The following is a 13,911-nucleotide window of genomic DNA, read 5'->3' on the forward strand; positions in this document are numbered from 1 at the left end:
GCGGTGGCTTTACTCTCTGCTCTAGATAATCATCCCTATCTGCTGCCCTGCTCCTCACCCCATTGCTTGAGTGACATCTCCCACTTTGTCTGCAATTGGGAGCAATTACCTAGAGAAAGCAGGAGAGAGAAATGCCCCTAAATTCCCATTTCTGCTAAATGGCATAACAATAAAACACAGATGTTCATGACAATGGAGCTGCAATGCACAATAGGATAAGGGATCTATGGAAAGTGTAGAATCCACCCTACAAGCTATTGTCTTTAGTTTGATCCCGATTTTCCTGCTGACAATCTCCCTTTAAGTCTAAAGTTCACGTGCTTTATAGGCAATGATCAACATTATTCTATATGACAATTTCTCTATGTACCCTGCTTAACGCTTCAGAATAATACTGAAGCTGAATGATCATTCAAAAATTTGCCACTGCATATCACATCTATAAACACTTGCTATAAACATAAAAATATATATATATATTTCATGCAATAAATGTTAAACAATGCATGTTATGGCATATATCCTGAAGTAAATAAGTATAACTTTAAACTATTGGGTTGTTTTTCTTTTAACACAATGTCTAACATTTTATAGAAAAACAATACCACTACTGTAATTGTTATTAATTGTATAGAATTACACCCTAACACAGGAGCGGCTTTAGCTACCTACTGAATGATGTATGTCATATGTAGATTGAGGGAGTACAGGGCGCTTTCCTTACAGCTATCTGACAGAATAAAGTGATTACAAGGTGCTAATCCTTCCAAAATGTTCTATTCCAGAATGCCAAAACTGAATGAATGCATAAATCTAACAGCTGCCATTAGCAGATATACAATACTTAAGTTTCAGTCTGTGCCAGAAGGACTCAGGCAGTTTGCTAAGAGTAAACTATTAGCTATACCTCCTTCCCATACATTTCACTTTATGATTGTGTTCTAACTGTACGGCGAGAGCAGGTCTAACAAGTGTTTTTTTTTTAAACATTTTTGTCTGCATAGGATAAAATGTAAACACTGAATATTGTTCAGTAAATGTTGTCACCTACCAGCACTATAATTATATACAGGGATAACATTCACATGGCATGGAACCCCAAGAGGCCTTGAGTTTCCTGTTTCTACAAGCCATTTCCTTCTTACTTGAAATTTGGCAGAGGAGGTAACACTAGCACCAATTGTTTTAGAAAGCTCTTTCCTAGAGCTACCATCACCATATATTCGGCATTTCAGACTTTTAATCCACTGTTCACAATTTAACAAAGATGTTGATTGCTGTGAAACAAACATGTACAAGCTATGACTAAGTAGTGATTTATTAATGCACTAACTCTCAAATGATTAAATGATGAAGAGTATTCTGTATGTGCTTTATAGTTGAATGGCAGAAGTCAATTCCAATTAGATTTAATGACCACATAAAACAATAAATCGTCCAAATGTACTTTATAAAGATCAGTCTTGAGTGAGAAAGAGTAAAAAAAATAGGGCAAGTCTCATAGATAATGTGTATGTTTAAAGCGGAAGTAAACTTTAGGACAAATATACTTTAACACATAAATCTTGCATCTTGTTATTCTTTCCCTGGTTTCTGTATTGAGAGCTGTTCCTGCCTCACACTGAATGTTACGATGTATAGAGTATGGGCATGGAGTACGGGGCTCTGTAAAATGCACAGAAAATAAGGTTGGGTTAGGGTCACTTCAAACAGTTATATCTCGATCATTATAAAATGTACAAACTTGCTTTTGATGTCATAGGAAAAAGGAGAATCTCCCATGATTAAGATTGCAGTGCTAGCTCTATTATTTCCAGAGATATCACTGGCTAAAAACACAGACGGGTTTAGGATATTTATATATGATATAAATATCTCAATGCCAACTGTGTTTTCAACCAATGTTATCTCTAGCGTCATATGAAAGAGAGAATTTCCCTTTTCATATGACACGAAAAGCAAGTTTATACATTTTATAACATTCTGGATATAACTGTTTACCCTAACTCCCCCACCCTCATTCTCTTTACATTTTATACAGCCCATATTCCTATACACAGTAACATCAGTGAGAGGCAGGGACATCTATCAATACTGAGACAGGGAAAGAGTAAAAAAATGCAGGATTTCATAGAAAGGATCCGAAATTTGTAAATAAAGTATATTACAATATTTATTAATGATACAAATAATGAAAGAAAATCAGAAGTCGTCCGAATGTTAAGTTACACTATAAGGACTTTTAGCTATTTGAAGTTGTACCTATGCTCCCTGAGAGCTATGTCCACTTGTCAGGCCATGTTACAGCACTTTACTTGGTCATATGGCCTTTTCCCAGCTCAGCCAATTTACCTGACACGCCAAGCACAGCAGCTATATAAATGTATGGCTCTGTGCTTGGTAAGAACTGAAGAGGCTGCATCGCTCTCCAAACAAGAGATCGGCTAGGGGGCCCAGGTGTAAAACCCCTGGCTATCTTTTTATTTGATGACCTATCCTAAGGGTAGATCCTCAATTATAAAACTTGGAAAAACCCTTTAATGAATCTTTTTGCAATTCATTATCATCATGTGGTTTGCAGTTCCCTTTCTGCCTGTGTGTGGAGACCTATAAAGGAGAACTTGCTCCATACCTGTTTCTCTGTCACTCAGAAATAACTCAGGATCATTCAGGATATATACAGATCCAAATGCGTAAGTTCGTGCTCCTGGGCCCAATTTACCATGTGCGATACTGGTGTCTTCTTACATTTTAAAGAGGCCTTTGAGCCCCTAAAAGCACCTGGGCATGGTAGTGATTGCTCCCTTTACATCCCCTATACAGTAGCTACATCCCTGTACAGACCACTTCCTGCTCACTTCTCCCATTTACATTTCCATAGACTTTTATAAACATTTATAATCTGAGCCATATGACCTGCAGTTAATTTTAAAATAGCAGAATTCTCAGAGTTAAAATCAGTTTATCAGAGAGTACATTGCATATATGTAGAATAACAATTTTATTGGCCAATACATGACTAGTAAACCATATTTGTTAGCTGATTTCCCCTCTGTAGAAGGGAATCTTTTTCTTCTCTGTCTGTAAATAGGTACTGAAGAGACTTATATAAATAAAGTTCTTGATGTGAGATAGAAAGCTAATATTTAGCTGTAGCAGTCTCTATGTCTCTGTGTGTTACACATATCTCAATCAGATTTAGCTCACTACTCCCCCTCTTGCATTCATAGACTTCTATGTAAAATTATTTAGTGAGCTGCACTCCATCTGTCTGTTTGGTGAAGGATAGAGAAAGATAATCAGAAAGCAAAGCATTTTATTTTGATAACATTCATATGCTTATTCTTAGTGAAACCACTCAAATCAAATATGCTGTGAACATCTATTTGCCTATAATAACTTGATAACTTGCACTGACTAATAACAGACTGAAGAGACAGATTATTACAAATATTAAGGACATCTACCGCAAATAGTATACTTACATAAGTGATCAGGACCCTTAAGAACCAGCCGAATATGTCGACTCCCATAGGGGATTACAACCACAGTATCATCCACTAAAATACAAAGAAAAACTAAATTTTAATTACATAAAAATGAAAAAAAAAAAAAAAAAAAAAAAGTGTTTCTGAACAAATGCGCAAAAATCAAGTATTCTAATCAGATATGTTAACTTGCTTCTTAAAAACAACACAGGAAGACTGAAAAAAAGAGAGTAGTAGTGTCTTCTTTACATAACACTAACTATAATCATCTATTAGTTAATGCCAAGTTACGATGTTCTTCCACCTTTATGCCAAGTACAGACAGATTCATTCATTCATTTGCTAGAAGATCCAATATGTACCATTATGGCACACACTTAAAGAGCTGTTCAAGTGCAGTTTAGCAAAATGAATGGGACATATATAGGAACTTCTTATACCTCTTACTTTATGCTAGTCCTCTCCTGGCTCTGGATGAAAAAAACGCAGCACTATCTGCTAAAAATTTAAAGTAACATTTTAGTGCGATTTCTGCGAAACCCAGCCGAGCCGACAAGCATCTGCAGCGTCCACAGTTTCCTTGTTCACCATCCAGACACAGTTGTCACTTTTATTACACAACCCCTGTCTCTGCCCAGACCATTTAACACCTTCTGTCTCTACCCCCCTTCCCTCATAGATTGTAAGCCCTCGCCGGCAGGGCCCTCTACCCCACTGTGCCAGTCGGTCATTGTTAGTATTATATCTGTTTGTATATTTTGTGTACTGTATGTAAACCCTCAAATGTAAAGCACCATGGAATTAATGGTGCTACATAAATAAACAATAATAATAATAAGGAAATCTGTTACAGTGCCCATTACATGACGTGCCATTGACAGGCAGCCACCATCAACTCTGTCTGCAAGTGTCATGAATAAGAAACCTGGGCAGCTACAGATTAGAATTGTATTGTATTGGGCAACAAATTCAGGTTCTGTTTGGGATCCATTGATGGTGGGATTTGAGTATGGAGTATCATCGTTTGTGCTACAATGTGCTGCTTTTACTGTGGAACGAAACACTGCCCAAACTGCTGATGTGCTGATCTGAGGAGGCATTGCATATCATGATCAGTGGTGTTATGGAAGGGCTTCCAACTGGCATTTTTCAGCAGGATAATGCTCACCCACACACAGATCTTTGCCAGAACAGGTATGTCTGACACCAAGTTCAAGTACCGTATATACTCGAGTATAAGCCGAACCAAATATAAGCTGAGACCCCTAATTTTACCACAAAAAACTGGGAAAACTTATTGACTCGAGTATAAGCCGAGAGGGGGGGGGGGGGAATCCACCATTGCAGATAAAAAGTCTGGTTATGTGCTATGCAGCTTAGTAACTCTATGTGCCTCATAGTAATAGCATTTAACCCCATCATGTCCCTCACATTAACCCCCTGTGTGCCTCACATAAGAGTTACTGATATGTGGGACATATGGAGGTAATAATTAGGTATCTTCGTAATTAAGGTCCTTCATTAGTACCCCCAATGTGTCTCACATATTAGTAACCCTTATATGGGGCACACAGGGGTTAATATGAGCGACATGATGGGGTTAACTGTTATCAATGTGAGGCACATGGAGTTACTGAAACTAAATTAATAACCCCAAATGCGGGACATTAATAGGCAGAGTAACTAAAGGAAGGTCCCTGTGTGTGTCACTTTACTGTAGCTTCCTCTCCTCCATACAACAGACATCTTCCATAAGACACAATGAATCCTGGCCACTCATCTGCAGGGTAGATGCTAAATCCTAGTGTGCTAAAGGACCTCTGATGGCGTCATGACCATGTGATCGGACTCTGGTGCTACTAGGATTTAGACCCAACCTTATCTGCAGATGTTACATACCAGTAGCTACAGGACCTTTGATGACATCACAGGCACGTGACCTCATGACAAGCCAATCACAGAGCAGTAGCACTAAAGGACCTCCCCCTTCCAGTTTTCTGTGCTCTGTGGACCCTGACTCGTGTATAAGCCGAGGAGAGCTTTTTCAGCATGAAAAAATGTGCTGAAAAAGTCAACTTATACTCGAGTATATACGGTATATTATGCCTTTCTGTCATGCTGGATTGTCATGAAACAAATTATGACATACATGTTTTTGATGTCATATTTTCTACTTCGTCCCATATACAGTTTCAGATTCCCAGGCCAAGCATCCTGCTAGATTATCTCACCTGTCTCCAAAGTAAAGCTTTTTAATTAGATTGACAACAATTGAATTAACACTTAGGACCTAAATGACCATCTGTATTCAAATCACTATACACAGGAAACACTCAGACTTAGCCAGATGTACTGCCAAAACAGATCGACATGACCTAACCCCTATAATGAATGGAATCCATAATCAAAAGAAAATAACTCGACACATAACTCATAACACAGTATGCTATATACATGGTTTCTCAAACAGGGTTTCTCAGGTATGTCTTTGCCAGGTTTCAACACTTCTTCTGCTTACTCAGACACCAGATTTATTGCCAATTGAGAATTTATGGAAACAGCTGGGACACCAATTTGACAACCTACAAGTGTGCAGGATCTACAAGCCCAGCTGCAACATCTGTACCATACAGATTCTGTATGCTTGCATGTCCAAATGTATCTCATCTTCTATCCAAACTAGATGATACCTAACAGGGTATTAAAGTCTCCTTTTAATTGTATAGTTTTCCCCAATAAATGTATCTTATCACTCTTACATTGTAATAACTAACATATTATCATTATATTCACAGAGTTTTATTCTATTCCAACAAGCACCTTCATCATGTGTGATGTGACAGGCAGAGTGCTGGAGTCTCAACATATCAGCCCCAGGTTTCTGACATATGTGTGGTCTAGTGCGAGTCTTGAACAGGCCTCAGCCCCAGGTGTGGGTCTTGGGCTCTTTAGTGGACCATAAAAGGTTGCAGAGGCTGCACGTCAAGGCAAATCCTGGGAGCGAAAGGAGGTGCCTGGGTCTGTCCTGAGATACTGAAAGTCTGGAGAGACTGTACTGTGTTATTTTGTTTGTTCGTGTGGCTGGTAGTAAGCCGCAAGTATATTTAGTTTCATACTTTTCAAGTTAGTGTACGGACGAGCAGGGTTTTGTTTGACGTTTTTGTCTGAAGTTAAGGCTGCATTTTATTTTGCTTATTTTGTACCTGAAGTGAAGGCTTATTTATTTTGCTTTTTTCTTAAGTAAACCTGTTTACATCAGATTTTGTGTCCCTGTCTATAATTGGTTGGGTACACACCAATGCTGCTACCGAGCTACCTTCCCCACACATGTATTATATTTTATTGCCAATGAGTGTACAATTTATTCAGTTTTTTTTTTTTTTTTTAGGAATTACTATAAATTCAAAGCTCCTACATAAACGGCAAGTTTGGCATTGCCATAATCAGGACAATCCAAACAATATGGTAAAAACAATATTTATAGTGACCAGTAAATGTCATAATTCCTTTTTTTAATTTAACCATCAATAAAATGGTAAACTGATATATTATTTTGTGGTAAATATCCATTATAACTATTAATTCATTCATTTAATTTCCTAGAAGTCCACAGGATGCCTTTCAGCTACTCCTCCACGAACAATCAATTTGAACTGCCCAGTGGACTCCTTAGCATAAAAATACCTCCTGCTCTGTATAACATAATGCTGGTGGATGTAAGCATGTTCAATGCTTTAGATAACCTTTATAGAAAGGTAAACATTTCTGTTTCCAAATTCCTAATAAATTTATAGATTTCACTTTATAAATAAAATATAATGTACTGTACTGTATAATGTACTGTAAGGGCCCCTTCACACTACGGATACGCTGCCTGATTCTGAATGTGGGAAGAAAATGCAAATCTGTCTCCCAAGATGTAAACAGGGAGACAGTGCCTCTGTTATGGCTGTATAAGTCTCCACACACCTGAGAAGGTGGTCTCTCCCTAAGGAAAGACGTTATCCCCACAATCTGATTCTGAATGTTAAAACACATTCAGAATCAGCGCGTATAAAGCAGATCCCATTCATTTCAATGGGAGCTGGCATACGAGCGCTCCCCATTGAAATGAATGGGCTGCTTTTTACTCTACGAGCGCTCCCATTGAAGTGAATGGGAAGCGCTCGCGTGTACGGCTCGGACTGAGCCGAGTGCTGTGCCCCCTCACACGGTGAGCCGTACACGTGAGCGCTTCCCATTCACTTCAATGGGAGCACTCCTCCGGGTGCCGGCATCAGTGGAGTGAGCGAGCCGTGAGAGCGGCGAGGGAGCGTGGGAAGGTGAGTACAACTATTTATTTGTGTTACACATCGAAAGGGGGCATAATCTAAGGGGCCTATGAAACTGGGGGCAGATAAAAAGCAGAAAAGAGAACAGCATGACACTGGGGCACAAAACTGGAGGCAGAGATGGGGGGACATGAAACTGGAAGCAGAGATGGGGGACATGAAACTGGAGCAGCGATTGTGTACATACTGTATAAGCGGTTCAGCGCTACCGCCAACCCGCAGACGAAGTCGCGGGTAACTGCTAGTAGAGCATAAAAGCCAAAAGTTCAAAACATTGTTACCCTTTTGCTCCTTAGTGTATATTCAAAGCTCCCCAAAGACTTTTATTGCATAAGAGTTCTGGGCATTTCATGCTCTTTTACAAACACAGTGTTCTCCATTTTACATTTCCAGCTTTCAGGCTCCTGCATTTGTCTTAAATTAGAGGAATATAAAAATAACTTTTCACAAGGTTTATATTAGAACAATGTGAAAAAGTAACAGGACGTTTATTTCTTCCGGTGTTGGATTAAGTCAGGCATGAAGCGCAAAGAGAAATAAATACAAGGTTCCCCTGTGCAGATAGAAGAACAGCAATCCTATATTCATTTCATAAATAATGATCTTATCTGCGGGATACAGTCCAAAACATGTCAGCATTCCCTAAGAAAAGCGTCTATTCATATCATATAGAGCTTGTAAGCATTTACATATATGTTCTCACAATCTTGGCAGTGTTGCTAGGAGCCAGAAATCCTATTCCATTTCCCACCTCTCAACTTCAAGCTCATTTATCAAATCTGAGTATTTTCTTGAAAGGTTATGGCATTAGATACATTATTTTATAACTTGTAATTAAATAAATAAATAAATAAATACAAAAGAACCAAATACACTTTGAGATTTTTTTGGAAAGACATGTGTAAACATACATTAGACACTCCAGAATGTATATTGTACAGAGAAAGTAGAAATGAATATACTCAATAAATATGTTAATAAACAATATACGAAGGCCTGAAAAGACAAGCCTTTCCAATCACAATCATCTCTTGACTGGAAAATCTCTATGCACATCACAATGGTTGATGGACATTCTTCTTAAGGCTGAGACCACACATTGTGGAAACGCAGCTTTTTTAATTGAAGATTTTGCTGCGTTTTTTTTAGCCAAAGCCAAGAATGGCTACAAAGGAATTGGAAATATACAGGATACTCTTATAATTCTTCCTTCTGCTCATCTATTCCTGGTTTTGGCTCAAAAAACCGAAGCAAAATCTGCAACAAAAAAAGCTGCATTTCTGTGACATGGGGCCTCAGCCTAAAGGGGTTTTCTCACAGTTATAAGGATGCAGTAACAGATGTGTATGGGAAACCAAACCTAAGAGAAAATTCTGAATGCACAAACATTCTAGATATAGGATGCTGTCATTCTCAACTAATCACTCCAAGAGAAAAAAGTGACACCATTTGCTTCTAAGTATCTCAAGTTTGATAACAGCTCAACTACTTTGAAGGATGGAAACTTACTAGTAGACACTTTGTTCTGTGGGGATCTGACAGTGTAAGCCTTTTCTCGTCAAGATCAAAATGGTTCCCACTTGGCGTGGATCTATTAGGTGGCACTTTCTCAGCTCCAATTGAGTCAGTTGTATGGTCTGCTTGAAACAGATAACACTCTCTTTCACAGCATTTTTTGGTGATATGTTGTCCAAGACAAAGTAAGTGACGTTGGGTTAACACCAGCATTCGGCACTCTGTTCTCAGGTTTCCGTCTTCTGCATGCAGAGCATGTGAGCGTTTTAGCATTTTTTTTAAAACCGGACACAGAGTACTGCATGTCTGACTCTGTGCCCGTTTAAAAAAAAACAAACAGTTTTGCCGCTCACGGGCGCTCATGGCCGGACACTTTTCAAACCCATTCAAATGAATGGGTTTGAAAGAGTCCTGCAGCTTTCCGTCTCCTGCTCTGTTTTGTGCAGGAAACGGAAACCTGCAAAATGGACTCCCGGGCGCAGATGTGAATGAGCCCTTAATATGTCTCTCCTGCTTGGAGATGGGCGTGGTGCCTAACATTCACAGGAGGTAATGTGCTCACAGAGGATAGTGTCTAAACCACCCAGGAAATAATTCAGCACTCTCAGGTAAGTTTTTACACTGTGTTAGACCTTTATCAGATATTCAATTATATGAGGTGTGATGTAAATAAATTAACATCAGAGAAAAGCCGGTTGGCTTAGAAAGGATGCTACTAGCATCTACCAACAGACCAAAACATCAATGTTTGTCTAGATTGATTACATTTCAGAATCTATTCCATGCTAAATACTTACCTAAGAATGTTGGATTGATTTTTTGCATTATTATACGGAGTCCCACTTCGAGCACCTCATTCAACGCTGAGTGCCGTATCATTAATACCTACTAAACCATCCAGCAGTCTGTATATTCTAAGCTCTACCTTCCGTGATGTTTCAGCACAGCATCGAGTGGACAGCTAAAGCAAGTACCATATTTGCCTGCATGGAGTACACTCTGATTATCCTCCTCTCTATAGTCTCCAAACAAAACAAAGGAACCATAACTGAACAGTCAGAAAGAATGCACTGTGATCTTCTTAATAGAACATGTGTTACAATATTACTTCTTCCAACACAGTTGGAACTCTTCACCAAATATTAGGAATAGAGTAGTATACAAATCTGAAGACACTCTGTGTGCCGTCGTACCATACTCTTTGTTCTATATAAATGTATATATCTGATGGTGTATTCCATGATTATTTTTTATTTTTGATGTATATAGAATCCAATAGGAAAAAACATCTGCATGATAAGGAATTATATTAAAAATATAGGTAAGTATGTAGCAACCCGGCGGAGGGGGATCAGAGAGTGCGGAATACGGCGACACGGGCTGTGCCGCCTGATAGGCCTGGTGTGCTACTCACACACTCTGAATCCTCCACGAGGCTGTGCAGTAAACGGGGATGCCTGCAGTTCTTATCTCTTCCCGGGGAACTCCTTGTAGGAGAGGGGACCTCTCAATACCGAGCCGTGTGGATGTTGTTCACGAGATGCCCTGATGGTGATGCAGGCAACGACTCAGGAGTGCTTCACCATAGATACATACACAGACAAGACACACAAGACAACCCCGGGGTACATGTAACAAACACAAGACATATAGCAGCGTTGCTCTGGGATGCTGCAAGCATATTCCATTTTTTATTCTATCTTTCCCAACTTGTTGAGCTGCAGGCCATACCGAACTAGGCAAAGTGCTAAACCATTTAGCAAGTTGCTCATTCTGTGGTGTGATTAGAGAACACTTCTGAGTACAATGTTTATCTGAAAATAATTAAGTGAAAGCACTTACTAATATGTACCATTTATACAGAACCCAAGTTTATACTTGTGGTATTAGAATAGTTTACAATAGCCATCACAAGTTTGGCATCTAATGTTGATTGCGGAAGAATGCTTTAGCAAGCTGAGTATCACAAATGGCAAATGAGGTTTTATGTCGTAAGATGTGCTTAACTTCCAACCACTTTGTTTGAATTAAAATGATGAATGATATGCTTTGGAGGATTTAAACAAACTTTCTCCAAGAGTATATATGTCTTCCTGGCAAAGATTTTCAATGATATATTAATTCAAAACCATATCCCCATGTCACACTATTTATAACATAGGATGCTCTGAGGTCTGGGACGTAAAGAAGTTTTCCAATGTATAATAAATATACATAAAATAGTACATTTTCTAATATATCTGCTTGACAAAATCTCCTTATTTCCCCTGCTACTGTCTCCTCTGGCCGCTAGAGCCACAGTATGTTATGCCTTACTGCTTACTATCCATATTAATAAAACATTGCAGTGATTGTCTATAGACGACCAATCAGGATGCAGCTCTCTAAAAAAAGGACCAGCAGGGAAATGGAGGTGAAAAATGGCAGTGGGATGGAGTATTTTAGGTACTTTTAAAGTGGTTCTGTTATATAAACATACTAGCTTCTGCCCACGACTTCGTGTGCGGGTTGTTGTTGGCGATGAGCCTCTTATAATTAGCCAAATGTGGTTGGCGGTAATCTGCCTGTGTGGGCGTGTCGGCTCTGCTATATCTCTGCATATGCGCCCCAGCTGTATGCAGATCCATATGGAGAGAAGAGCAAGCTGTGGTACTGCGCTGTCTCAGCTCGCCTACACCGGGCAATTTGGATCACAGGGGTTGTCTTGTCTGAGTGTCCTAGCAGCGTATGTGTTAGACACGGCTGAATGGCTGCTAGTGAAATTTGACACAGTTCGCCCTCTCCCCCCGCACAGTTACATGCAAGACCACATGCCTCTGTGTAACGCACACAAACTGCTAGCGCTTCGCCTCAGCTCTCTTACATGTGCTAATTTTGAATACAGGGCTTGTGTTGTGTGATAGTGTCTGAGCAGCTTCTGTGTTAGACACGGCTGAACGGATGTTGCTGAAAAGTACAACAGTTCTCTCCCCTCCCCCATCTGAGGCAGAACAACAGATTCCCTGTTGTACTCACTGAAACTCTACAGCCGATATACTCCTCTTGTCCAGATGAAGCCCGTATGTTCTGTAGTCTCCTGATCTCCCATGAGACTCCACTTTCTTCAGCTTTCACACTGTCTGGCTCCCTCCTGTTTAGCCCCGCCCCCAAAATAGCATGTAGCTCCACCCACCACATAGCGTGATCCTATAGGACGGCTGAAGGGCCTTGATGATGTCATCAAAGGTCCTCAAACGTAGTCTGTGTCTAAATTCGTGCTTAACGGTCATGTAGTGAGGTCATTTACCGGGATAAAAAGTAGCCTATATTTTAATCGGGGTTCCTATCTATTTATGTGCCAAATTTCAGCCAAATCCGTTCAGCCGTTTTTGCGTGATTGAATAACAAACATCCAAACACACAAACATACAAACTTTCACATTTATAATATTAGTAGGATAGGTTGGGATAATAGTGCACCAATACCAAAAGTTGCGGTGTAACCTAACCTAAGGTAGTTGTCTGTATTATTAGGTGGAAAACCTAAATCTGGCAAAACACAATGGGTAGGAATCCTTAGAAGTTGTGTCCCCACTGACTGTTATGACACATTCTAAAGATCCATTAGAATTTTCGTTAAGGACTTCAATTTGTCATTAAACAAATTAAAGGGGTTGTCCCATCACAAGGATCCTATCTATACTGCTTGTTAATGTGGATGTAAGACTTTTCCTAAATACACTGCTTCAGCAAAACTGCTTTGTTTGTCCATTATCTTACTTTATTCAATTTATTGTTGACACAGCCCTTGACTTATCTGCTCAAAAGTCAAGTGATGTAGCTGCCTGCTCTCAGGGAGGAGGAAGGAGGGGCTAAGTGCACGGGAGCGAGCCTGTGTTTCTAGCTGTTCCTGTGTGTATACCACGTGACCTAGCTCCCTGCTCTCAGATAGGGGAGAGGAGCTGCTTTCATTTCTGAACTCGTCTTCTGTTCTCCCAGTTATCAGGCTAGCTAATTCAATTGTGTTCATTATGGCAGAGACAGGCAGTCTCTGTATGTAACACAGAATGGAGTTGCTCCTGCCTGTACTTCATAGTCCAATATTGTGCATATAGTGTTTAAGGACCTTTGATGACATCACAGGCCCTTCAGCCGCCCCATAGGATCACGCTATGCAGTGGGCGGAGCTACACAAGAATTTGGGGGGCGGAGCTAAATGGCAGGTTACATGTGAAACCCCGCCCACCAAATGACGCAAGAAACCAGAAAGAAAGAAGATTTTACAGCAGTGAAGACTGGTGAGTATGCGACGTGGGAATACCCCTTTAAATACAATATTGTGACGTGCTAGCAAAATCCTTGAAACATTGCAATTCACAACACAGAGAGACATATCTTGTGACAGAATATTGAGAAATGCTGTTATTTTAAAAATTTGGCCATCTTGATAAACAACAGGACATTTTCAGCCAACAGACATGGTAAAGAAAGTAACACCTTTACATAACTAAATTATCTTCAATTGTTTAAAGGAGAATACTAATAATAAGGGCTGCATATAGTATTTGGCATGTCACTTAGCTGGTTTGAGATGAGAA

General features: G+C 39.7%; 1 protein-coding gene across 1 annotated transcript in view; it reads right to left on the bottom strand.

Moving 5' to 3' along the window:
- The window catches only part of ADAMTSL1 (ADAMTS like 1), a 624,112-nt gene that overhangs the window by 118,967 nt on the left and 491,234 nt on the right, over window positions 1–13,911 (bottom strand). Inside the window, exon 7 of the mRNA XM_075279894.1 lies at window positions 3,486–3,560. Coding sequence (XP_075135995.1) covers window positions 3,486–3,560 — 75 coding nt within the window. The remainder of the gene's footprint in view (window positions 1–3,485; window positions 3,561–13,911) is intronic.

This window comes from Leptodactylus fuscus, chromosome 1 (genome assembly GCF_031893055.1).
Source record: "Leptodactylus fuscus isolate aLepFus1 chromosome 1, aLepFus1.hap2, whole genome shotgun sequence".
NCBI classification, from domain to species: Eukaryota; Metazoa; Chordata; class Amphibia; order Anura; family Leptodactylidae; genus Leptodactylus; species Leptodactylus fuscus.